Here is a 27,951-nt window from a genome sequence, read left to right on the forward strand (position 1 = left end):
GGCATGGACATTTTAATCCATTTTGATCACAATAAAGCACTTTAGAAACTATTACACTCATTTTAAGCTCCTTTACATTATGTCTCGTAATGGCCATGACATAAAAGAAAGCCAAGTTTTGCCATTCTCATTTTATGTTGTTTTCACAAGTTTTATGCAACTTGGCCTGCTAAGAGTGGAAAACAACTAAGAATCACCACAAAAGCTTCTAACAAACCAACAGCACCGGGGTCCCCGTTCCAAGGTTAAAGCTAAGAGGTTTTTTACATCAAGGTTGAAACTTCCTAGTTTTTGTATGAAATCTCCACAGTCTTGTCTCCGCAAAGTTATTGCATACAATCTCTGATGACTGAGTGTTGTAATACCTTCTAAATAAATTGTTAACTTGCATATTAATTTCAAAGATCTTTCAAAATATAGTAGCTGATGTAAAATCTCTGTGTGTGTGTGTGTTCCTGTTCCTCAAAATTACGACGTTTTATATTCAGTAAGTCATGTGGAATGTATGTTTTTTTCTCAGAAATGTTTATAAAATGTAGTCACCTTTCCATTGCTGATGATAACTGAAAGCCTCTTGCTTAGTAGATGCTCAAGACAAAATGTCTGCTGTCAGAGACTTTTGTCCTCTGTTATAAAATAGGTGGTATCTTGGAATTTGTGTTATGAGTGAGAAACCTTCTGTAAATGCAAAAGATGCAATTTGGAGTCTACCTAATGGTTTCTTACCTTTGCTAAGCTGCGTCTCTATCTCCCTCTCCCACTTCATGAGCTCCCAGATTCAACCCAAACTTGTCAAGAGCTGCAAGCCCCTGCCTGCCATGGAGCTGCGGCTTGAGCAGGTGATACTCTGCCTCTGTGGTAAGAGCTGGCATCCTAGCATGAGAAAACACTGCCTCACACAGAGACGAGCTGAGCTCTGCTCTGTGTGGAACACCAGCCCCCACTCTTGGTCCTCCCTTCCCCTGAGACCCAGGGAACGCTGTCCTTCCCCATGACGCCCTTGCAAAGTCGCAGGTCCCATCCCCAGCTCTGTTAGGAGCACTAAGGGCTGCATTTTGCAAAATGGGGCTGTGTGCCACTTGAGAGATGCTGGATGGATCCCCCCTTGGCAGAGGTAAAACACAACCTCTGTGGGAGAAAAACATGAACTAGAATGAAACCTAATGGAAGGAAAACATCATAGGTCTGGGTCCCAGTTTCACCAGCGGCGTTTAAAGAAAGTGGAAAGCAGCTCAGTTAAATCTAATTAGAAATCCTTGAAAAAAAAATCCATCTATGATTTTAGTTTCAGAGGCTAGTCCATGGCCTGAGGGTGACCGAGTTGATTCTGAGGAAGCAATTTAGACTGACAACAGTTTGCAGCCTCCGTCCCCTGAAAACCTTGTGAGCCAAAGGGAGGGCTTTAAAGAAAGTAACAGTTTGCTAAAGGGAAAATAAGGAACACACTCTTCAGTCAGATATTTCTTCTTTCCCATGAAATTTTGCATTGAGTTTCCTATACTACACCCTACTGCTTTCTGAAGAAGTTTTTAATAAAACTGTTTTTTTTTATTAAAACTGTATTTTTTCCTACTGAGCTCACAATATTTAAATGACGTTTTGTGCTCAGAAACAAAAAAATCACACAAGGACAAAACATGCAGGGAGTTGCTGAGCGGTGTGTGAAAAGGCACACAGTTCTTCATTTTGGTGAATCAGTAGCAAAATTTCTCCATTTTGCCATCAGTTCTGCTTCAGCAACCAAAGGAAATAAAAACTGACAGTGAGCAGTTCGGATTTAAAAGTCTGAGGTAACAAAAGGAATTACGAAAGGCAGTGCTCCACTCTGGGTGTCATACTTGGATGCCAGTGAGGAAAGACACAAACTCTGGAAACTATCTCCATAAATTAAAAGAACTCAATACAATACACACTTCTTAGTATGACCAGGTTTCCTCTTATAACAAAGGGCGACAGCTCCTTTAGTCTTTGGGCCAAACCACACAGTCCTAGGAGGAGTTAGAGCATCTGCAGTGCCATGTTAATTTTCATTATCAAATAGCTTCCTTAAGGGAATTACGCAGCACAGGAGTAGCAGCAGAGAATAGCCATACTTCCCACCCCTCATCCCCCTGCTCTCTGCTTAAATTGATACTAAAAACCAAAACAGTGACAGACTCTGCTCTCTGGCCCAGAGTTATCATCTGACTACGTTATTGTTAACTAAACTCTCTCAGCCTCCATAGCAGCGTGTCTGCTTGCAAAACTGATCCTTGGCTTCTGATAACTTTCAAGTAGTACTCAAAAAAAGCTGCAGAGATAGCTCCTTGTCATGGGCTAAAGGCATTCTCAGGACTGTTCTGCTCACATAGTTGTATAACCCATCAATTTTGGTAATGCAACACTACAATTCAGCATTACCAGACATGGACATTCCTATTGCTGTTTAATTCACTACCGTGTACATCATCCCTGATCACCTTGCAGGCCGAACAAGGATGGACAATAGGTGTGGGAAGAGACTATGCTGGCTTCTTGACATTACAAATTCGTACCAACAGGAGCGACTGGCTAGGTCACTCTTTTCTGCCCCTATATTGATGAAATCAGCATATAGATTTGAAGACTATAAAGATGACCATGGGAGAGGATCAATATTGTACATCAACGCTTGAAATAGGGCAGGGCATCCTCCACAAACACATCCACAGAATAATAAAAGCCATGTGATGCAGGCTTTTATTAACAAAGAGAATTCTTGCATTAACAACTGGTGAAAAATTGCACAAATGGAGTTTTATCCTTCTGCTCTTCTGAAAACAATCCAGCAGATGTGAAAAACCCATAAAAATAAGTGTTTTAAAAGAATCACATTGTTACAACACCAAGAATGGAAATACCCATGCTAAAATCATCCTTGACATCTTAGTTCCTGCCTCCTGTGAATAAGTCTCAGTATGTTCTTCCCATCATATAGTCACGTGTTACGTCTTGGCCTCATCCAGCAGCAATTATATGATGATTGCTGCATAAAGCATGGGCCAAATAGTGGAATGGGATAGCAAGAGATGAATATAAAACAGTTTCATCCAGTAACTTCATCCAAATGTACAGCTGATGAAGCGCCTTTACTATACAAAATACAGCATACTAATATGTAAGTAGAGAGGAAATAAATTAATAGCAGCAACCTTCATTTTAGCATTTCCTATGTTTCTAAGAGCTTCATTTTTCAGTCTTAGCAATTCTTTGAAAGAAAACCACTCCAGGCTCCCACAGCACACTAAAGTTGATGAGAGTCCAGGAAGGACATGGTCCTGTTGGAACAGGTCCAGAGGAGGGCCACGAAGATGATCAGAGGGCTGGAGCACCTCTGCTAGAGGACAGGCTGAGAGAGCTAGGGTTGTTCAGCCTGGAGAAGAAAAGGCTCCTGGGAGACCTTATAGTGGCCTTCCAGTACCTGAAGGGGGCCTACAGGAAGGATGGGGAGGGACTCTTTTATCAGGGAGTGTAGTGATAGGACACAGGGTAATGGCTTCAAACTGAAAGAGGGTAGATTTAGATTGGATAGCAGGAAGAAATTCTTTACCCTGAGGGTGGTGAGGCACTGGAACAGGTTGCCCAGGGAAGCTGTGGATGCCCCATCCCTGGAGGTGTTCAAGGCCAGGCTGGATGGGGCTTTGAGCAGCCTGGTCTAGTGGGAGGTGTCCCTGCCCAGGGCAGGGGATTGGAACTAGATGATCTTTAAGGTCCCTTCTAACCTGAACCATTCTGTGATTCTGTGTGAAGTCCGTAAGGACTGGAACTTCAGGCCAGGAGATGGGAATTCAGAGTTTATGCTATTCTGCCATGTGAAAAGTCCTGGTCTGCAGCTGAAAGTGCCGGTTGGAATTTAATTTGTCCCCTGTTTATCTTTTAAACTAGAAAAGAGTATGATTGTTTTGAATAAAATCTTTCAGATACTGCACCACTTCAGATCAATGCTTTCTTCCCTCCAAGACTACCTTCTTCTCAGAATGGTCCATGTTTGCTTTCTCAAATTATCAAAGGCATGCAAAGTAAGGAACATGAATTAGGTATGTCATAGCTAAGGCACAAATAAATGGCTCATGGGCAAGGTGGTGGGAACAGTTCGTAAAAACAAAGGCTTATTGATGCATCGCACTAGTAATGCAGAAGAAATCGTCCTTCATGAACGTGGTGGACAACATTATCCCGCAGGAATGGCTGGCTGGAAATAAATTAGGGCAGGATGGCCAAGCGGTAGTATGTGTGGTGCCCAGCACAGAGCTGAAGCTTTGTATCCAGGCAAACAAAATCTGGGAATAACCCTTGCCTACAGTTTCCAGTCCCTACAACAGCAGTTAATAATAAACTCGTAGGAAAATATTTATTTTCTACTGATTAGCCAATATAAAGATTAGCTATATAAAGCTACTTGCCAGTCTCTTCATCTAAATCATGGAAGCACAGTAATACCATAAGCTTTGACTCAAAGGAAATAAAAGATGAGTATTTTGGTTCAGGTACAAGGGTAAAGGTCCAAAGTACAGAAATCACCATCACAGGCACCAGTAATGTGTTGTCCTACTTTAACAGAGTATCAGGGGGCAAACTTCTGACACTGTGAAAGTTAATGGTAAAGCTTGTTCACTGCAGCAAGGCCAGACCATCACCCCAATAACTGACTGGACTCACAAAGTGGTTTTTCTAGGATATGTCAATTTTAATGAAGTAGCACAAGGCATCTTATACAATTACTTCCTGTGTATGAGACTGAGCTTTCATTCCTAAATCTATAATTCATAATCTCAGGCAGACATAGCCAGATTCTCAAGCAGCATGAATTCACAGCTACTTTAGACGGATGTATCCATATCGGGACAGATTCACTGTGGAGCTTTTTTTCTGGTGTATGGTGGGATGTACAGTTAAGAGAATGAGCAATAATGTGCAAGTCCACACTCACACAGAGGCAGAGAAACACAGAAAGGCAAAGAGATGCTCCAAGCTAAAGAACCTATTGAAATTGCAGAGATTCATCTGCTGCATTTGACAATTGTTTTGTACCAGGGACAGTGTGTCACAACAGCACAGAGGTCAGAAATGTGGACTATGACCTACACCGTCTTTGTGGACACCAGCAAGTGTTATGAATGGAGCACTGCTTTTATTCAGGCAAGGCATAAATGCAGGCTTCAGGACAAAGCATCCATGCTTGAAAGCTCTGATAAACTTGGGAAATAAAAATACCACCATAAATTTCATGAGAATCCATGAAGTTCTCAATTTCAGATTAATGCAGGTATCTTTGAATTGACTAAAAAAGTTTCACTCCAAGTAGAGACCTACAACTTGCATGTTTAGGCAATTATAATTATCAAGATTTGAAATATTATGAGATGTGAGCACTTCTTGCTTTTTCATTTAACAAAAACAATATAAACTTTACTGATACCAGTCTCTCTTTAACCATGTATTAAGATGGACCAAATTGTAAAAAATATACACATGAAAGGGGCGTATCAAGGTTTTGTGTACAGCTATAACTTCACATTCCTGGCTTGGTATTTTTCCAAAGGGCTGAAAAGTAAGATTAACTGTAAACAACAAATCTGATACAAACTGTAGAAGTCTGGCAAGCAGTGTGGCCAGCCTGTAGCACAGAAGTGCCCGTACCTCTGCAAGAAATGTTGATATAACGCACAGTATATATCATTTCATTTTTTAAACACTGACTGTGGAATACACTGATGTCAGTACAGGAATTATATACATTTCACAGGACGACACAGATAGCAATTCTCTGACGTAATCAACCTCACGAAAGCAGTCTGACAAGGTGTGAAACACAACCCTCCGTCCTGCCACCCACACTGGAGTTTCAACCTCAAAACAGCCTCCTTTCCTACACCCATTGCCTCTGCAGCACTGAATTCATACAGCCACCTACTTGCTGCTGCATATTAATGGTGCATATTAAATGGTATTGCACATATAAGCACTTCACTGTTTTTACTGCAAGCCAATGCTAGGGGACGGCTCCATGTTTTTAACATTTATTTTCTGCTGGCCAGCTTGCTGCTTCAGGAGAGTTTGCTGGATTCAGATCATTAGCCTCATCTCTTGATTAATTAGAATATCTGTTTATCTCTCACACCTGTTTATTTCTTGTTAAAATCCATTTTATCAAAGTGGATTTAATGCTTATAAAATAACGCCCTTACCTCCCTGAAACTGAAATCATTTAACAGGGTCCTGACTCAAATATTTCTGCCACAGAGTACCCGTAGTAATGGTGGATGACAGCAAAAAAGCAGGTGCAAAGGGCTATTCGCTTAAACCATAGCAAACCCCAGGCATTATCCAGCATGTGATTATGGTGTTATTTGGATGTGATAAACTGAAAAGCATCAGGTGAAACGAAAGAAGGCGATGCAACAGAAATTGCCTGTTCCTACTCAACACAAATGCTGAGACCCGAAGGTAAGAGGGGACAAATGAAACAGGATCATTTAAAGAAATACAGTGTCCCAGTAACACAATGGTAACTGCGGAAACAAACCTTCATATGGAATAGTGTATGGAACATGCAAAACAAGCCAGCTTCATTTGCATGAGAATGCACATGTTTTTCTTTCTACCATTTCTTGTGGGTGGCAGCATAGCATTGGATACGATCAATGCCCGTATTATAGGACCAAGTATCTGCCTGGAAAATAAAGGGTATTCTGGCAATAGACCTCTTCTGTCTAGTACTGCAGTTAGAACAAATTCTGCATTCATATTTGCAGCCTTTACACATTTTCATAGCCCAACTAATTTAAAGAAATAAATAAAATGAGCATGGAATTGACTGTAAGGGCCTCTCTGCTCTGCCTCATATGCAGTAACCTGAAATACTGGGAGCAGGACCTAAGTTTGAAAAGCTGTGTCAATCCAATGCCTCTTTCATCACCTCCCCTGGATGGATGTGAGCAGCCTAAACAAAAACAAGAATAACCATGGCCTCCAGTCAGACGTGGCCGCTTTTCTGGCAGGCTGCGTTAGAAGAGTGACTGTGCATGAATGCGAGCTTTATTAAACTGGATCTGATTTAACCACACACAAGCCACTGCGCTCTGTGCGGGGGAAGCGGTGGAAGCGGCAGGCAGAGAGACTTTTCTGTCTGAAGCTCCAGGATGCTCCTGGCTGGCAGACGGCTGTGGGGCTGACGGCCTCCATGGCGATGGTCGTCCCTTTGTGGCACCGCCGAGCTAACCGGCTCCACATGGGTGACCTGCAAGCATGGACATCTTGATTAAAAATTTATATGCGTTTAAAATCCCTGTGTCACACTTTCCATGAGGAGCCCTGTCCCCGACTATTAGTGGGTCAACCTGAGGCATGGCTACACCAGCGGGGCTCTCTGCCCCTCTGGGAGAGGCTGCCGCCGCTGTGGCAGGAGCAACAACACCAGAAAGCCTAGTTTAGAGGCACATTTGGGGAAAAAAACACATGTTTTGTCATCTAATATGCTGCAGAGTGACCTGTGGAGGCTGATGTGCCCGTGGGTTTGGCCACCCATGGCAGCACAACCGGCAGCTGGCGTTGCTGTTGGCTCCCCTCTACAACACGATGGCGGATGTTTTCTGAGAAGTAGGCCTTGATTTTCACATTCTTTGCTGCCTGCCCGACCCCCAGCTCCAAGGGAAGGTCCATCGCCTGACCGGAACCTGGAGGGGGGCCGGGGCGCGGCCCTCGGGGCAGCCCGCTGCCCAGAAGATGCAGCCGCGGGGGAACGTGAGGAGACAGGGGCCGTCCCCACCGCCTCGTCCGCCGGACGGCACAGCCAGGCCGCAGGGGAAAGCCGGCGGGCGGCCGGGGACACCTCCGGGCGCTCTGCCCGCCACCGGAACCGCCGGCGGCCGTGTGGGCGGTGGCGGGGATCGATGCCTCGGCGCTCGTCAAGCGGCGTCCGCCATGGCGCTGAGCGGGGTGCGGGTGCTGGAGCTGGCCGGCCTGGCGCCGGCGCCGCTCTGCGGCATGATCCTGGCCGACTTCGGGGCCCGGGTGGTGCGGGTGGACCGGACTCCCCCCTCCCCCGTGTCCACCGACACGCAGGGCCGCGGCAAGCGCTCCTTGGCGCTCGACCTCAAGCGACCCCCGGGGGCGGCGGCGCTGAGGCGGCTGTGCTGCGGGGCGGACGTGCTCATCGAGCCTTTCCGCCACGGTGAGGCGGGGGGAGGCGCTGGGGGGGGACGGGGCCGGGGAACGGGGAGGTGGGGTGGGCTAAGTCGGAGGCGGGGGTGGCGGTGGAGGGGCCGCGGGGTGCCGTGCTGAGGGGCCTCCTGTCAGCCGGTGACCTCGCCAAGTGCACGGCAGGGAAGGGAACCGCTTCTGGGGCTCATTTGGTGCGACCGGGTTAGAAATGGTGCGGGAGGTGCCGGGGTTTTGGAAGTGCAGCAGCCCTGCAACACTGGAGGGAAGAAGCTGTGGAAGGGCCAGGGCCTTGCCCCAGCGGCTGAGACACCGAGCAAACGGTCTTGGGCGGCTCCGGAGGGTGTCTGAGGCGAGGAGTCGTGTTTCAGTTTGGGCATCGGTCCTACGGGCATTTTCAGGCTTGCTGATATAATTCAGCCCACATTTGGAAGGCTGGCATAGAACCATAGATCATTTAGGTTGGAAAAGACCTTTAAGACCATTGAGTCTAACCGTAATATGGATAAGATGCAGCAGACAGTGCACCAAGTCTCAGAGCTTATGATTCCTCTAACAGATCGAATGTGCTCTCTTCCTTCATGAACCGTGCACAGGCACTCATCTGAGGCTCCTGCACAGCTGTTTCAGTATCCCTGCTCTTCCGTGAGGATGCCATTCTCTTACGAAGACTTATCATCACGGTCAGGTTGGAGGGGGCTCTGAGCAACCTGATCTGGTTGAAAATGTCCCCCACTCTTTGCAGAGAGTGGGACAAGATGACCTTTAAAGGCCCCTTCCAAACCAAACCATTTGGTCATCATGCTTCAGCGAGGAGCTTGCTGGAGTGTTTTGGGGTTTCTGCAGTTAGTTTAGAATAGAAGGCTGTATCAGGTAAAGATCACACATCATAAACAGGCTTACATATCCTGTGTCACAGATAATGCTTTTCATTCTGAAAGCAGGGCTTTATGATTGTGATGTTTTTTACCTTAAGAATTTTTAGTTTTGTTCTCAGAAGTTGTGCAAACAAAATTAAGACCTTAAATTCCATTTTTCATTGTAGGTAGTTTTCTATTTTCTAATGTTTTTTTTTTTTCTTATCATAGAAATTTCTGTTTTCTTTGGTTTTATAGGCACTTGCGCTTTTTTTTTAATCTGGAAATGCAGGTAGTTTTGTAACTAGACATTAGGTTTTATGGGCCTGTAACTGAACTAGGCCAGTCTATGATCCAGCGTGAAGCTGGTGTGAAACAAGAAGATGAGGCAGGAGAGTTTCTTTAAACACACATTGACCTTCCGACCACGTCTTTGTGACACCAGGGGTTATTTGGCACACAGTTCTCACTTGTGCTTTTGAAAAATCTTGCTCTTTACCAAATTTCACTGCTTTCTTCTTGATATTAATCACTTGCCACTGCCCAGTAAGTAATACAATAGAAATAAATATTAAGGAATTTGAGTACGTAGTAATATTATGGACTAGTCTGTGAAACAAGTTGCAGTAATAGATTCTGGGAATAGGCATTGAAGTTATTATCCCTTCCCCTCTGAAATGTGTCTCCCTGCAGTGCCAATATAGATTATAGGGCAGAGTCTGACCAAGCTGCACTGCACCAATAAAAATCTATCATTTATTTGCAACTTCAATTTGCTTCTTTTAAAACCACTATTTTAGAACTGCAAGATCAAAATTTTAGCCTTGATTACTGTAAATGCATGCTGACCAAACCTACATTTCATTGATTTCTAAAAGTTTGTTATTCTCTGCATTACAAAAGAGCACATTTTCTTTTGTGCAGTTGTTGCAGATCATTTGTGCAATAGTGGCATGGCCCATTTGTATCAGTGAGTTGAAAGATACAGGAACATCTGGGGTACTGAGAGGTTAATATGGTAAGGAAAGTATATTCCAGTGAAAGGTGGACACAATTTCATGTAATTTAAATGCAGAAAACATAAAGAGTTTGCTCTTCCTCTTTTTTTTTTTTTTTACAAGCCTTTGGTAGCTTTCTCTCTCATTCAACAGTACATGGATTACAGCATGTTTGCTGGCAATCTTTTGGGAAATTAAAACAGGAAAAAGAGCTGAAAAAAACCCAAAGGACCCTAAAGCTTAATTTCCACTTAATTGGCTTGTATTCAAAATATATGCAGTATGTTAGTAATTTATAACATTCTGGCTGTTTGCATTGTACTATGGATACAGAATTAGAATGTGTTACTTGATAAATTGCAATTCAGTTCCTTTGTTGTGTAATTTAACTTTGCACCATGCATATTTTGAGTCTAATTAAAAAATAAACATGAATTAGGATTCTGTGCCTTTATCTTTTTAAGGTGTCATGGAAAAACTTGGGCTTGGTCCAGAGGTCCTTCTCCAGGAGAATCCCAGGCTCATCTACGCTAGACTTACTGGATTTGGCCAGACAGGAAAATATGCCAGGTCTGCAGGTCATGACATCAATTATTTGTCTTTATCAGGTACGCTGTAAAATTTCCTGTCAAATAAAGTTTTCCCCCCTTAAATCAAGACTCAAGAATTTATTGAAAGGTTATTTGCAGATAGCTCAGTTTTCCTGAGGTGCAGTCTGATGAAACAGCTGAGCAGATCTGAAGCATCTCTGCCAGTGAAAGGAGGGTTTCTCTTTCTGTGTGCTTCTCCCAGCTCCATTCTCTCCAGTCAGCTCTGGCGCTTGCTTAAACCCCTTCTAAGGTCCCTCACAAGTCAAAACTGGCCAGGAGAAATGAGGATGTTTTTCTGCCAGGTTATTGAGGTGAAGCAGTTCATTAAGGGATCCAAGAAACATAAAAAAGTCAGCACAAGAAAGGAGGAAACATGGGCTGGAAGGGCTGTTCCTTTGGCAGCAGCAGCCAGCTGTTAGGCTGGATCAGCATACCTTCTCAGGCTTTGTGCTATTTTATCTGAATAAAGTTTTTCTCTTTGAAGAGAGGACTGAAGTTTTTATGCATTTCTTCAGAGCCTCTCTCCTGGAAAATCTGTATGCTTATAATCCTGAAAGGGCTGCAGATTATTTTGCGTGTTTGTGAGCAGCTTTTTTTGAGCAAAGAAAAATTACTCAGCCTAAGCTGTTTGAGCTCTTGTGCTTTTCTGCTGTGAAAACTGAAAGGAAAGTAGCCTTAAAATAAAGTGGCAATGCTATGCTTCCTTAAGGTGTTGTAGGCAGTATGCTGCTGTTTTTAAGTGTGGTGCTTGTACCAGTATCCAGTAACAAACAAGAAGAAAATTACCCAACTCTAGTGGGAGCAGTCAGTGGGTCATGGGTGGCCCCACCTACTGCTCTTCACACTGCTGCTGTCTCTGCTGATTATCCAAGCCTGTGAGGGAGGAGAGAAAGTGGCCCAAAACTTCTTGGCTTCTCACTGGATAAAGCATTTCTTTTAGCCCCAGCAACAGCCAGAGCAGAGGCACAGCAAATGTGCTGATCTGGTATTACCTCCTATGGGCAGTCATTGCGTTGAGGAATTAAGTTTCTTCAGGGATGGGTTCAGTCTTCTCTCATTATGTAAGATTGCCAGAGGATAAAAAAGAGTAAAGAAAGGATGCCTCATTTGAAACACTTTTGACTTCGTGTCCAGAGGATATTACCATAGGGAAAAAGTCGTACATCAACAGTATTGTCCATCGCTACCTTAGATTGTAGTGCTTTCTGTTTACAAAAAGAAGTGTTTTGATTCTCTGGAGCTGATTTAATCAGTACTATTTTGGTTAGTGCTATCTTCCTAAAATGAAATCATTGTCCTTGAAATTGCACAGGTCAAGTTTTTCTGCCTATTTAAAGGAAATAGTATGAGGTATTTGGGAGGTATCATTCCTCAAAAATGAGATCTCATATCCTGAGAATTTTCGTGATGAGCTTTGACTTTCTTTAACTAAAAAATGGCTCAGATTAGAAAGTGCAGATATAAATTAGTATGTTAATTTGCTGGTGCCTGTGATGACCTTTAGACTCTTTAAAAATGAGGTTTTTGTCAGCAACAGGGCTTTATGCTTGCACTACAGGCTTTGCAGACTTCTTAATACTGTGCACTCCGTTGCTTGCATTTCCAAAGTGCAGTAGACCATTAACTAAACGGTGCATCAGAATTGTGCAGTTCTCTGGAAATTTTGGCCGTGTATGCTGCAAGTCTCAGACCTTAGGCTACAGGTGTAGGAGACATATGATCATACTGCAGTTTCTTGCTTGCCCGAAGGGAATCACTATGAGGGAACTACAAAGAGTAAGGTGACAGTAAAGAGGTTGTTCAGGATGGCAGAGAAAGCTAACAGATTCAAAGCTCCATCTGAAGTAAACTGACTTAACTGTTGCTTATTCTCTTTCATTTCTGCATAATTTCTGGTTCCCTGTGTCTGTGTTGCATGCAATCAGGGGTAACCTTTCTGTGTTATTCACCTGTTCCTCTTCAACACAACCTTTTTTTTTTGCAAAGGTAGTTGAATAGGCAGGATAGGACTGAAGTGCAGTTGTTGTTGTGAAATCCTTTGTTATAAATACTAACTCATGGGTTATGTGCACAGAAGACTGTACATCTGCATTTTTTCTTTAGAAGATTCAAAGAAGAACAATTTACCAAAGTTGCTTTCAGGCGTGTTCATAATGCCTATTGAATTGTTACTGGGGAGGTTCTGTGTATGTACAAAGTAGTAATACCGAATTACTTCACACAAGTTTTTTTGGGTGAAGTTTTGTCCCTATATAGCCAAATTATCAATGGTTTATCTGTGAGACTTTTATTAATCTCTTTCATTAATAGCATCTTCACTAATATGATTTCATATATTATATTCTTTTGTGAATTAAAGAGGAACTATTTGCTAAGACACATCTGAGTAGAGACAGAAAGCTGTTGATAGAAGTTTACTTTATCCCTTGTTTACTTGCATAGATTGAAAAGAACGAAACTCTCAATGTAGAAATGTAGAAATTAACGTTTAGAACTAATTGTGTACTTATGTTTGCTTTGTTTGCTCTGCTGTCAGGTGTGCTGTCAAAGATGGGTAGGAAAGATGAAAATCCTTATGCACCCTTAAATCTTCTGGCTGATTTTGCTGGTGGAGGTGTCATGTGTGCATTGGGCATTGTTGTAGCCCTTTATGAACGTACCAAATCTGGCAGAGGGCAGATCATTGATGCCAGTATGGTAAGTTTGGTCTCAAGGAAGGTGGGTTTCTTAGGTTTGCTTGTTTGGGTTTTTTCCTGCTCTTAAGTCTGTAAAAGGGAGGAAATTGGAACTATTCATGACATTTAAAATTGAGAACTTGGAAATGGGAAAGTAAGTAATCTTGTAAAATGGCTGTTCCTTCATGTGCAAGCAGTTTTCACATATCACTGTATCCATAACATCCTTATGACATGTGACACTTACTGCGACTCTCCCTTGTGCCGATCCCTATCTTCCTTTTAGCAGTCTGCCTTCATCAAAAAAATATTAGCTGCATATATTTGATGAGTAAGTTTGGTGTATGGAAATAGGGTGTATAATAAACAATTCACATCGTGCATAACAGCAAAAGTGATGATCCTAATAAAATAAAGAATTACATTAGCTTTATCCAAGATACATCTGCTTATGAATTTCTGACAGATCATGCGTTACTAGACACTGTTCCCTTGAAAAATTACATTGCCATGGATTATCTCCAAGAAGTCAATTTCAAACACTTTGCGTTAATGTGCTGTAAAATAAAAGAAAGGCTAAATTAGCTTAATAATGAGTACTATGGAATTTTTCACTGCAAGGCCACCCACTTAACACAGAGGAAAATACATATTTACATTTATCCTTGAAACCTGTATTATCTGCAAGTGTTTTTTTCTCTCTCTGTCTCTCTCTTTTTCTGTTTTTATTTGTAAAAAGCGTTGCAATTTAAATTTGACTACTTCCCTTCGAGGTGGTGTGATACAGTGAGGGATGTGATTTGGACTTAAATATAAATAGAAAACAATTATACTAATTGGAAAAAATCCTTTTGTTGAAGAGGTCTTGAAGGTAGGAGAGTAGCAAGAGATGTTCGCTATCTTGACTCAAGTTAAGTTTTTGACAAATTCACATGACATTCCCAGAAGCAGGCCACAGCATTATGGTGTAGATGGAGGTTCTGTCAGATCAGTACAAAACTGGTCTAATGTTTTTACCCTGACAATAGTTATTAGTAGTTGATTGCCAAAATGAAAAACGTATCAACTGGAGCTCCACAAACATGTGTTGGGTTTTTTCAGTGTTTTCTTCAATAAGCTGAATGATGGATGAGTAATCGTGTTTAGTAAATTTACAGATGCTATGCATGTGGGAAGAACTAAAAGAATGTTGGACACTTGGATTAGTATTGAAAATGACCTTTTCAAATTGGAGAAATGACCTGAAAAAAATGGCTGAAATTCATGGGAACCACTGCTCTGTAGTTCTCTTAGGCAGAAGCAATTAGCTGCACAAATGCAGTATGAGAACAATTGGCTAAAGTACAATCCTGGAGGTTTATAGTAGTCACAAGCTGAACATGTGTCAACAATATCATGTTGTTGTAAAACACACATGCACCCTGTATTCGGATGTATAAGCAGGAAATAGAGCCAGCAAAGTTTCTGAAGTAATTCTAATCTATTCAACATTTATAAGGCCTCAGGAAATCACTGTTTCTGACACTGGCCGTCATCTTTCCAAAAAAAACCCAACCAATTTGAAGAAGTCTGAGAAACACAACAAAAATGATCATGAGTCCAAAAACATGACCTACAATGGAAAATTGAAAGAGTTTGTATTGAATCAAGAATAGCGGAGAATTATGACAAGTCTTCAAATATTAAAAAAGATATTTCTTGTAGTTTTGAATATTACCTTATTTTCAATTTAAGTCATTAAAATAATTTGTTATGAGAAGAATCAATGTAAGTTCACTAATGCCCTAATAAGATCGCTGGCTCATTGGGAATAAAATGTGTTGTGTTTCTATGTGGGGTTTTTTTAAGCCCTCAAAACTTCTCTCAAATTTTTTTATAATTGTTGAATTTACAGTTCCCTGCTGATGTTCCTGGTGTCCTGTGAAATGGATGGAATATTGCCCAGTATCACTGGGTGTACTTTACCTGGCATTTTGTTAAGTTCCTTTCATTTGAACAGACTTTCAGTGAGACAGTTTATAAAAAATATTCATGCATCATCAACAGTAAAGACAGTTAAATAGACTGGGTTGATGAGCCTGTTTCTGTATCTAATTTTGTTTCATTGAAGTAGATACTCTTAAAATCACACTACTGCAGCATTTCAGGTATCATTTCATTTTAACATTCTTTTTTATTTAATAGGCCTGTTACTTAAGGTGCTGTACAGTTTAGGTAGTCTCAATATGTTAAAGACTGACACATAGTGGAATTTTCTACAGTAGAAGAGGGAAAATTAATTTATTTTTTAGGAGCTTTGTGTCCTCACGATTACTTTTATTAAGTTTTCATCTTGCTTCATCGATTGCTTTACTGACCACTTACTTGTTTTTTCCTTTTATTGTAATGCCTATTTTTTTGAAGTAATCTAAAAGAATTATTTCTTGTCTTTTAGATTAGTAATTCTAGACTGAAATCTGGATTTTTGTGATAGAATAATTTGTTATTTATCTTTTATTTCTAATTAGTATACTGAAAGGTGAAAAATGGCTTGGGAGCATTCTTATGATCAGTAATATACACGAGGAACTCCTTTAGTTAGTGAAACTAAACTGATTCAAAAAGAGGGTAGGGAGTATTAGGGCAAGGGCTAGATTTTCATCACCTGTTCATGGTGTCCAGTGTGATTGTTTCTCTGTGTAAAAAGTAGACACCGGGTCCTGCATTTCACCTGTCTACCTCGGAAGAATTAAACACCTGATCTGACCTGATTCATGTTAGTTGCTGTCTCTTCTCATTGACTCTATAGGGATCATAGGTATCTTACAGTGAGCCTGATAGTTCCCATGTGCTGAGTAGGATGTGGAGTGGACACCGCAATATGATACGGTAGGCACAATTGTATGTCTGCACTTTTGCACCACACTGGAATAGAGGCATGTGAGTCAGGGCCACACTTCAAGTTCACTCCAAATTCAGACACAGAGCCTTCTGCTGATGTTGTTAGGCATCTGACCGAGCATGACTCACTCTTTGTGAAAAGAGGATAGTGGTAATGATCACTTGCATAATAGTCTCATGGCAAGAGCATTTAGCTGTCCAACAGAAGACTGGGGTTCCAGGTTTTTCTCAGCCTGGAGGTGTTCAAAACCAAAATTCCCACATCCTAGAGGCATTCATCAGTCACAAGGATAAAGATTAGGTTGGTGGGGATTCATTCTGAGTTTTGTTTGACTGTTTCAATTTGCAGACGGAACAGAAGACTTGCGGAGCAGACAGGTCACCCAGCACGGTGGTGCCTCTGGATTGTTGTCCCTGCTTTAGGGACTGCTGATGCCCTTAGGATGAGGGAGCCATTAAGTGAAACACGTTAACTCTTACTGTAATCAGGCTTAAGTGGAGTCTCCCTGTGTTGTCCTTTTCATGTTTTAGAAGAAAGTGACCACATTACTCTGTGTGTGTGGTGTTATTAGAGCGTGCTCTTGAAGGCTTGGTGCAGATGTTAGACACATTTTTACTTGCCTCTGAATTGCAGTGGACCTCAGGCAGAAACTAGCTGTACAGTTGCCCATCCAGGGATATTTTTAAAGTCCCCATACCAGTCCAAAACAGTTGTGTTTGGGTTTTTTTAAGTGTTTCCAGGGCATGTAGCACTGTACATAGGTATTATAAGTAGTTCTGTCAGCACCAAGATCTAATTTGCAGTTAGACCTTATTCTGATATTATCCCAATCTATTATTCTCCTTACTTCCAATGGTTTTTTTGTGTATTTTTCTGTTAATACGAGCAGTGCAAGATCAGATCATTAGTAAAGCAAACACTATTTTGATATCCTTGTAATTATTTTAGAAACATGTACATGAAGGTATACAGTATTTTCTCACATGAAAGTACTTTAACTGACTTGAACATGTAACAAGTAGGGCAGAAGTATTCCTGTCATTGTGGCGGGTACTGGAGAAAGAGGTCAAGTAATATACATTAAGTGAAGAAGCCTTCATGATTTGTTTTAAATTCTTGCTTTGAAAAGTAGAAACTAATAGATCTTTCCACGTGAAAGTTCAGTAGCTTTTTATTTTGCTACAATCTCTGTGCTTTTCCCTATAGACAATATTATGTTAACTTTACACACTGAATCAAAATGATACCCAAAATGATACAGCTGAGGTTTTTCTCTGTTCCACTGGAATGTTTCTGGCCATATACTGTTACTGCATCTTCTTTTACAGTTTTTCTAATGCAGCTGGAAGAAAATGGATTCTGCTGGTGAGCAAAACTGTAGGATGTGATTTTACTTGGAAAAACTGGTACAAGCTTGATACTTATTGGAAGGCTGAACAAACGGAATTTTCATCTGGTTGTACTCCACGTAGCCAAAACTTTAAGGGGAAAGTTGGAACAGGATTAATCATGTTTTCTAGTGCTGTATTCATCAGACACTTGCCTATTTAGACATTACCTTGCTATGTCTATGTACCTGCCAGTGATGAGAGGGGGAGAATAATTTTTGTTTCAGTTTAGTGATGGAGATGAACTTCCCAGTTCCCATCATATAAGAGAGCTTCAACCTTTGATTTCCTTCCAGTTTTCTTCTAAAAATAGCAGTCTTATTATAATCAGTAAATTCAAATAAGTTAATATTGAGATAAAAATTTTATAGTTACAGGACTAGTGTAGGCGTCTTGATTTCCAGAGGTTTAAAAGCCCTGATGGCTGTCAGATACTTAATGTTCTTACAGAGCCAAGAAGCTTGTCCCATGACCTAAAATTACTTACATTCTCTTTGTGAACTCCTAATGATTATAAACATGCTAGATGAAACTTTGTGTGTTGAAGGTTTGTTATGCATCTGAAGCTGCGTTATTACACTGATGCTCCTTCTTACTCTGTAATTCTAGATGACTTCACATATGCATATAAACAGTAATTGAAAATTTTAAGAAAGTAAACTGCTTACCAGAGATTTCATCATTAAAAATCTTAACGAAGGCCAGAACTGGTAGTAGTTTCTTGCTGTTTTGTTTTATGTAGAATTAAGGTAATGTGCCAACTAATTTATTGAAGCTGTTACTTTTTCCTGTAAATCTTCAAGGTAGAAGGAGTAGCATACCTAAGTTCTTTCCTGTGGAAAACACAAAAGTTGGGATTTTGGGACAGACCTCGAGGTGAGAACTTGCTAGATAGTGGTGCACCTTATTATGAAACCTACAAGACCTCCGATGGAAAATTCATGGCTGTTGGTGCCATTGAGCCTCAATTCTATGAGCAGTTAATAAAGGGTAAGTAGCTTGGAGCAGTTGTTTCACATTGGCAAAGCATGATTGAATGAATTTTTTAATACTTGATTTTGATTCATGACATTGGTTATGTTGATTTCTTTGTAAAAGCTAAACGCTTCTTGAAACTAATTGGGAAGTAGTGTGACAGTTTATTTAACTTTCTTCTTCTAGCAATTAATTTTTTTCTTTTTTGTCCCTTCTTCACCTTACCCTTAGAAACTAGACTTAAATTACAGGTTTTCTGCTGGAGTTACGGTAATGGTAGTCTTATGAGGCTGCAGCACTAACCAACTATTGTTGGAAACCACTTTTTTCAAGGGATTTTGAATATACTTTAAAAAGGAGACCTAATTCTTTTGTATTGCAAACAAAATTTCAAGCAATTTCAGTTATTTGTGCTATGTTTTTTTTTTTAATTAACTACTTAAATTGTTTCAGAAATGAATGTTCATTGGAAGTAGTTCATAGTATTTCTTGATAGAATGGACTTTTTCTAGAAGCACAGTCAACTTTATAAATTAATTTCCGTCACACAGTTTCAGAGTGCTTTAATGCCCATCTATGGATATATTTTTATATTTGACTGAAGATTTTTTAAGTATGACTATAAAATATTATTTATCCCTTTGAGAAATTAGAATGGGTCATGCAAAATAGTTGTGTGAACTTAAAACAGAAATCTGCAGGTTCCTCTACCTATGAACTCTTTGTGTGCTTCAAGCTTTTGATCAGATGTGCTCTTAGCTTCTTACTAGTTATTTCATATAAAAATAATTTGTTCTGTTGTGCTCCTTTGGTAGATTGCTATGCTTTCCATACCAAATTTATGAAAATATAAAAAAATTCACAGAAGAATTTGATATTTATTTTCTTGATATTTCTTTCCCTTGTTCTGAATATGAAGGATATAAAACATTCTCAATCTAGTTTTAGTTTTGCTTAATGCTTGGAAGGGATGCGAACAAACGATACATCTAAAGTGGATGTACGCGGTGTTGGTGAACCCCTTTTGTGCGTGCATGACTTACATGTGATAAATCTTTGCTGAGTGAGGGTGACGGTGGAGTAGCTCCTTACTCTTGCTCAGGCTCTCCCCACTGATTATTCCGTGAATTGTAGCATGGATACCTGTACTGGTTTTGGCTGGGATAGAATTCAGTAGTAGCTTGTATGGGGCTATGTTTTGGTTTTGTGCAGACAATAGTGTGGATAACACACTAGTGTTTTCGTTACTATTGAGCAGTGCTTACACAGCATCAAGGACTTTTCTGCTTCTCTGCCCCACCAGCAAGTAGGTTGGAGGTGCACGAGAAGCTGGGAGCAGACACAGCCAGGACAGCTGACCCCAGCTGACCAAAGGGATGTTCCATACCATATGATGTCATGCTCAGCAATAAAGGCTGGGGGGGAGGCCGGCAGGGGGGACACTGCTTGGGGACTGGCTGGGGATTGTTCAGTTGATGATGAGCAAGTGTTTTCATTTGCATCTCCTGTCTTTCTTGGGTTTTATTTTCCTCTACGTTCCCCCCCACCTTCTCCTTAGAGTTTTTATTATTAGTATTTGTTTGTAATCATTAAACTGTTTTTATCTCAACCCATGAGTTTCTTTCTCACTTTTACACTTCCAATTCTCCCCCCATCACCACTGAGGGGAGGGGGAGTGAGTGAGCAGCTGTGTGGTGCTTAGTTGCCAGCTGGGGTTGAACCATGACAATTCCTCTCACAGGCAGTTGCTGCCAGTTCAGCCCCAGTCAGCTACAGTGTGCTAACAGGCGCATAGTCAGTGCCCAGGGCCTGCACTTCCAGGAGTTTTTGAAATTCAGGAGCATGGTGAGATGAAATGAAAGTACGGGGTTGGAAGCGGGGGTATGCCTTTGGTGAGCAGGATCCCAAAGAGAGATCTTGTTCTGTACACTTTGCCTTTGTTCACTTGCAGCCTGTGCTGCTCCCAAAGTTCTTGCACATCTGTGGCAGTAAATGGCTGCTTCTTTGTGTAGCTTAAAAAGGGATGTGCAATTGCATAGAATATCCAAATTGGCACATGCTGACACATGAAATGTATAAGGCAGGCTCCTGGAGCGACTCAGGGACGTGTACAGCATATGTGGTGCCCCCAGATCAGGTGTCAAGTCTGGAAGAGCCATGTTCTTGGCTGAAGAAGCTGGTACTTTGTCCCTCATTGTCTGAACTCCGGTGAAGTCCAGTTCTAAGCTACGTGATCTTGAAAAAGAAAGTATAGTTGATTATTCCACACTTCGCAGTTCTTTGAAATGTTATTCTCATCCAATCCCTTGAGTTGGAGAACAAAAATAAATATGAAACTATCAAAGTAAAATATAAGACCTTGCTCTGGAAGTTAGGGAATTTGGAATTCCAATACATTTCTTCAGGGAGAATGCTTGTATTAAATACAAAGGAAAAAAGAAAACAATAAAGCTGCTTACTGAAATACCCATATGTTTGGATTAATGCGATCAAATGTTGCCCTGCAGTATTCATGGCTGCAGTATTTTATTCTTCTCTTGAGATAAAGTTGAATAGCACTTACTTCTAAGCTACAGGAGTGGGATGGAATTTATATTTGTTCAAAAAGAAAACAAATTCTGTAATGGATTCTGGACTTGGTTTTTTTGTTACTCTTCTTCTCGGTGAGACTTTACTGGACACTCCAGCCTTCTTGTATTGACCATTGCCACAGGGTGAGACTCAGGCTTTTCTCTCTCAACCAGCCAGCCAGCTTAGCTAGAAAGAAGACTGATGGATGAATCCAGTGGTCAGGCAATATAACATAATCACTGTTTGGTCGCTGTCTTATTTAGATAACTCTTTACTGAGGAAAACACTGAAATTCTCTGTTTTCCTCTTAGCTCTTTCTCAGAAATTTAGAGCATGTAGTTGGAGCACCAACTATGAACTCGTATGCCTACATTGGGGAACCCCCATTGAACAACTTTATTTTCGTGTTTGAAAGCATTCCTTATGCTTACAATGCACAGAAATGTCTTGGTTTTAACAGCAGAAGTTTCAAAAGTAGTTGTTTTCAGCAATAAAGAACTCATGTATCTGCTTGTAAGTAGACAACAACTGCAGTCACAGTTGTGCCTGTGTTTCATTCTGTTTCTGTCGTATTTAAAAAACCCAAATGCAGACAGCAGTCTTCTAGGGAAATTTTTGCTTTTTGCCTTTAATTGTGTCACAGTCTTTGCTTGTTCACAGTCAATAATTTTTCTTTGTTTGTTTTGTAAAAGTGTGTTTTTTAAAGTGTCAGACAGAACTCAAGATTTTTTCACAATATTGCATTTGAAATAAGTTGTCTTTCTTCATTGTATTTTAGGTGCAAATTACGAGTTGTTCAGATTTTCACGTAGGAAATGTTTATGCCCTTCGGTAGTTATGGTTGCAAGCTTTCTGAAGCAATAGTGTACTAAATTAGAACAGCAGACCCTTCTTCTGGCTTAGGGATTCTTTCCTGTTTGGGATATCTATTGCAGAAATTCAATTCAGAATTTAAGCCTTTGAATGTTATAGGGAAGAAAAAGCTGCTTGTGAGAATTGTATTGCTCTTTCCCAACCCCAAGGAGCTTTGACTTAGGCTGAGTCATCTGTTCAAGGCATTAATTCCCTACTTTGAAGTGGTTTTAAAATGGTATGTTCCAGTTACAGTTTCCATAATTTTATTTCATACTTTTTTCCCCATAGTTCTGGTCAGTTCTGCTGGTGAACAATTTGGTGCTGTTCCAGATAAAATATATTCAAAAGCCACTTTATGTCTCTCTGTCCATATTCAGAGAGTAGGTTACTTTTGCCACTCCTATATACTGAAAACACAAGGATATATGTGTTGCAGATGTCAGAGTTGGAGATTTAAAGATTGCAGAATTGAGAAGGGAACATGATTTCTGAACCATTTGTCACTGCTCACAGAATTCTGGTTAGCAGAAGTGAAACTAATTTCCTTTTTGGTTTTGGTTCACATCAGTGTTTCCCTACAGAATTAGGAACCCAGAGCTGGACCAGAGTGCAGCTAATGACATGGCGAGGAAAGTTCTTAAGGGGTCTGCAGAGGCAAACTAAATTTAAGAAAATACCGCATCTCAGTTTGAGAAGATTGTTGACAGGGAAAATTAAATTTCTGCTTGCCACAAATTAATGATTTTTTTTTTTTTTTAAAAGTTGTATGAGAAACTGAAGCTATATAAAATAGATATGGTAAAGAGTTGCTCTATTAGCTGTAGTATTAAGAGTTGTATTCTGGGCTCACTATAGACTATTTGCTGTTAACAAACATGCTGTAATCCCTTTGCTTATGTTAATTTTATTATTATGAAAGTCAACCAATAAATAAGTAAAATACCTTTGCACCTTACAAAAAATCTGATGTAGGAAACATGTGTTACTGATGTTAAGTCTCAATGTTTTGATAGAAAGAGACAGAATGTCTTCCAACTGACCTGTAAATTGCTTCTGCAGGTTTCTCTTCATTTTTAGCAATATGTGCTTAGTATTGCTGTAGCCAGGCTACAGGAGGCCTGCAGAACACAATAACTTTTGTATATCAGGTGAGAAGTGAAAGTTTGGTTCTGCATTATCATGTGCTGTAAACTCAGTTACATAAGATGAACTTAGTATCAGCTTATGTTGATGTGAAAAGCGCTAATAGTCACTAAAGTTCTGGACATGTATTCAATAGTACTCCTTTCATACTACTTTGATACTCCCATGTTGTGTGACTAATATTTAAAAAGAAAGAGAAAAAATTAGGAAGCACTTGAAAAACATAGTTTACGTCATTATGAAGGATTTCCACAGGGCTCTCCATTTTGTAATTGTAAAGTATTGTGTACTGTATAAAAAATCTGCTATGTGCCAAATTCAATACAATGTTGTTATTAAGATGTGCAAAGTGGTCAGTTTCCCCATTAAGATTTAGACACCCTCAGTTACACATAGTGTTAAGTTTTATTTGAATTCATTTATCATGATAAGCCTTAAACACTGTACAGATACAGTAGAGGGCCAGGTTCTTGCTGCACCAAAACATTTGCAATTATGCTAATTAAATGTGTAAACTTGGAGTAGAGTTATGGATGCATTTGCAGCAATGCTCTGATAGTACTCTGGGCCTGATCAACCTTTTGCTGAACTGTCACTTCCTTAAAAATTATTTAGTTTCAAAAACTTTGAGCAGAGAAAAAACGTTACGTAGTTACTTTCATGAAAATTCACTACTTTCTTGGAATATTCTGAAGTTCAATTCCCTCTTAGAGTGAGAATGAATTATATTTAGAGAGAGAGCAATGGCATATGCCTTATGACTGTGGTTTGAGCCAAAATTAAGGATTCCCATACTAGATGGTTCTATTCAGTCACGTTGTGGCAACGCAATTTCAAAATTACTGTGCTATGAGCATACAATTTTGAAAAGAAAATCAGCAAGCTAAAACAAGAAAATTGCAAACAAAGCTCTGTTTGGGTTCCTAAATAATCTTTTAAAATAGTATGGCTGAGATGCAGTAAGAAGCTGTTTGTTTCCAACACACCAAAGCAACTTTGCTGATTTATCTAATGAATTTTACTGTTTTCTCTGTCTTGAAATAGGTACCTAATTTTATGGCAGTTTGTTGAAGAAGTTCTGACGAAACAGATTTCAATTTGTTGCATTAATAAATGACATGCAGATAGAAGTCAATAAAGCTACAGCATTTAAAGGAGACTTAAAGCTATATCATTATAAGGAGACAATTTTTCATTTTTCAGAAGTCTTTGTTTCAGAGCTGTTATTTCAAAGCTGAGCTTTTCTAAACAAAAATCCCTAGATCAAAATTTGAACAAAAAAACTTGGAAACAAGTTGTGATTGCTTTACCAGATATTCTGTGTAAAAAATACTTTGCTTTTGATTATGTTGGGTCAAACCTGTCATCCTGTGGTGTTTCAGACAATTCGGTGCTGTGTAATTGTTTCCTTGTTGACTCAGTCGCTCCTGCTGTGATTCTGTTCATCTGCACCACAAATGGTTAGCACAAGCTGGAAAATGAGAAGCTGTGGTGCTTAAATGCAGTCAGTTCATGCTATTTAAAGTTGAAGTCTTCAGTGGTCAATGGAAAATGAGCATGTAATACTAAATTCCAGGTTCTGCATATTTTTTTATTTTGCTAGAGCATGTACAATTACATTGAGCCAACTTTCCATCTGGCACGATCTTCAAATATAATTGTGTAATGGGATAATGATAGAGCTCTGTTCATGTTGGACTGGCTACTAAAACCCAAACCATAATTAATAAGCAAATAAATACTTATGAAACAATGTTCCCAACTGACGAGGTTTCATGCATTGAAACAGAATCTCAGATAGCATGTTGTTAATTAGCTTTACTTGCTGTGGAGGGTAAATTTGCCTCATCTCAAAGTTCTTAAGTAAACTATGTAGCACTATTCATCTTTAGTATTATACTTTGAAGATTAATAATCAAATTAATTTTGAAAAGCGTTGTTAGCTTCTTTTTAGTTATGGATATTCAAGCAGTATGAGTAATCTTCAGCTGATATTCTTTAGGATGATGTGAATGCTTATGAAGAGTAGATTGTAAGTTTAGTGATTGAAGGTGCACATGACTCGGTAACTCAGTGAGGACTAATGTTTACCTTGTAGTAATACTTATCCTGATATCCGTAGTCATCTCTAATAAGATGTGAAAATGCTTATTCTGTCTTTGACTGTGTTGATTTTCTTTTAAACATGAACAACTGCAAGGCTGTATTTCTGAGTCTGGAGGTTGGCAATTTCTCTGTCTACCAAAGTAAGATTTCAAAGCATGTATTCATTTTCAAAGCTACTAGTTAAGAATCTTGTGATCAACCATGAAATTCTTAAATATCGTGATAACTTGGGGGAGATTGTGAAGTGCACATAGTAGAGATTATGAGCAGAAAGAAAGAACTTAAAGAGCAGAAGAATGGGCATTATCTTCCTTTCTTCTCCTCGGTATGTCTTAGTAGCTATATGTCTGCCCCTCTCGGCAATAAGGAAACTGTAGAAATAGAAGAATACAGAAAGTTTTTTCTGCTTATCTACAGATAAATATTAGAGTTCTCTGTAGATTCTACCTGTAAACAGGCATCCAATAGCCAAGCTTGTTAGCAGTTGCAGGTCAAATCATCAGACTGATACCAAATATCCAAAGATACAAGAATGCTTAAAATTAAATATTTGCAGAGCTCCTCATTTACTCTTGCGTTTTACATAGAGCTGTTGTTTACTTAGCAGCCCCTTTTGTTGTTGTTTGTGAAGCATTGTGATGATAGCTGTTCTCTAGCCTTTATAATTTCTCGGATAACTTCTTTCTTATCCCTGCTTTTTCTGAATTTTTCCTGCTGTGTTCATGCTCTTGATTTTCAAGATGTGACTGTTTGGATAGCCTTCAATGTACCACTTCTGATCTCTATTTGATATCATAGACTCTGTACATCTGTACTATCTCCATTTTGAAAGTGTGGTTTAATTGCCATTTCTCTTTCTTGTTTCTTACCTCCTTTTTGAGATAAACCCTACAAGATGTGATAAAAATTCTCAGGTCTCCTTGAAGTAGGAGAATGGAAGAGTAGGGAGTGCAGAGAGCAGAATCCATAAGAACAGAAACAGAGATGGGAACCTGGCTGCACAGGAGAGATGTAAACTCCCCAGTGGGAGGGAAGGTGGCTCTTAGTTAAGGGAAGGACCTAGGACATGCCTAGTTCAGTGAGTTTTCAGTACAAAGGCTACGTGTCCATGATCTGCTCTTGTGTCTCAGGAGGAATGTGCATATTGCATACCTAGGAGATCCATGTGACTGATCTTCTGGGGAGCAGAGTTCTGAAGCAGTTAGTGGCTGTAAGGGCTATGGGTTTCACTTTTCCAAAAGAGCAGCGGTGGAGAGTGGGAGCTGGGGAAGTGTGCCGAGGAGGGGAGAGCAGCAAACGTTGCTGGGGTCCATTTGGACTGAGGGAGCCGAGAAGCAGGTCAGTGAGCCAGGAGGCACCTGCAGCTGACCTACGTCATGCATATCAAGGCGCGTATACCCATCCACACCATCTTCTCATCTCTGGCATAGAAATAACCCGATCGTGTTGGACACACAATCTCAGTAGCCTGATGAATGTCCAGCTGTGGCAGATGTGCTGGCATCTATGAGATCAGTATATTGCTGTAGTCCAAGACCCATTCAGCAGATTTTTGTGTTGCTACTGCCAGGTAGAGAATGCAATACATATTATAGAAAATGTTCTCAGGGCAAAATGTTATCTCTAAGTAGTGGCTGCTCTTCCGAAATGTTTATACAAATGAGTGTTTATTATATGTACCTACTTAAAAGGCTGTAGTTGATGCAGTTTAGTCTAATTGCAAGTAATAGAACATTTTATTCTTCTGCTCCCTCATCCTCAATCATAGATACCGTAATAAGGGTTGAAGCAACTTTTAGTTAATATGCTGTGCTGTGTTGAGCTGCCTGTAACACAGCAGCTTCTCGAGGAATGTACTTAGTTGCGGGCAGCATTTTAATTTATCTAAGCTATACCACCGTTAAACTTTGCTTCCCTTCTTTCAGGTCTTGGACTAGATTCAGATAAACTTCCCCATCAGTTGAGTTACTCTGACTGGCCCAAAATGAAGAAAAAATTTGCAGCCATATTTGCACAGAAGACACAAGCTGAGTGGTGCAGTGTATTTGATGGTATTGATGCCTGTGTGACCCCTGTTTTATCCTTTGATGATGTCGCCTCACATCAGCATAACAAACAAAGAAGTTCTTTTATCAAAAATGATCAGGAAGAGATAAGTCCTAGACCTGCTCCTCTTCTATCAAGGACCCCTGCTGTTCCATCACTTAAAAGAGATCCTTTTATAGGAGAACACACGGAAGAGATACTTCTAGAATATGGATTTACTAAGGAAGAGATTGCTAAACTTTATTCTGATAAAATAATAGGAATCAATAAACCAAAAGCTAATTTATAATCTCTAACTATGCAGATGAAACAAATTTCAGGCTGATGTAGCATATTTTTATGCATTAAAATTTAATTATATGACAAATAAATGTTTGCATGATACAGCTTCTAAACAGTTTTTTAACAAATTATTGGAGTATTAAATTTACTTGAAAACAGTGGGAGCTGCGTACTTGTGTACCTGGATGGTCTGCAGTCTAGAATGATACCAAAATTGTGTTCTGAAGATGTACACAGTTTGCTTAGTAAGCAGCTGTAAGTACTCAAAATGGTTTTTTAAATATCATCCCCTGTGAAATATTTGTTTCTTTTAATTCTTAGTTACACTGTTGCTTTGTAATATATATTGTAATTACATGAAGGCAATACTTTTCATAAAATATATTCTTCCTAAACAAGTGATTGT

The 27,951-nt window shown here is 40.0% G+C and overlaps 1 protein-coding gene across 1 annotated transcript; it reads left to right on the forward strand.

The window, feature by feature from the left end:
* The first annotated feature begins 7,684 nt into the window (after positions 1–7,684).
* Positions 7,685–27,943, forward strand: AMACR (alpha-methylacyl-CoA racemase). The gene is made up of 5 exons (XM_063319526.1): positions 7,685–8,191; positions 10,498–10,641; positions 13,160–13,320; positions 18,371–18,557; positions 27,143–27,943. Exons 1-5 carry the CDS (start codon positions 7,744–7,746, stop codon positions 27,550–27,552), a joined length of 1,350 nt encoding a protein of 449 aa, XP_063175596.1. The 5' UTR covers positions 7,685–7,743; the 3' UTR covers positions 27,553–27,943.
* The last annotated feature ends 8 nt before the right edge of the window (positions 27,944–27,951 follow it).

Source organism: Chroicocephalus ridibundus, chromosome Z (genome assembly GCF_963924245.1).
Source record: "Chroicocephalus ridibundus chromosome Z, bChrRid1.1, whole genome shotgun sequence".
In the NCBI taxonomy this organism is placed as follows: Eukaryota; Metazoa; Chordata; class Aves; order Charadriiformes; family Laridae; genus Chroicocephalus; species Chroicocephalus ridibundus.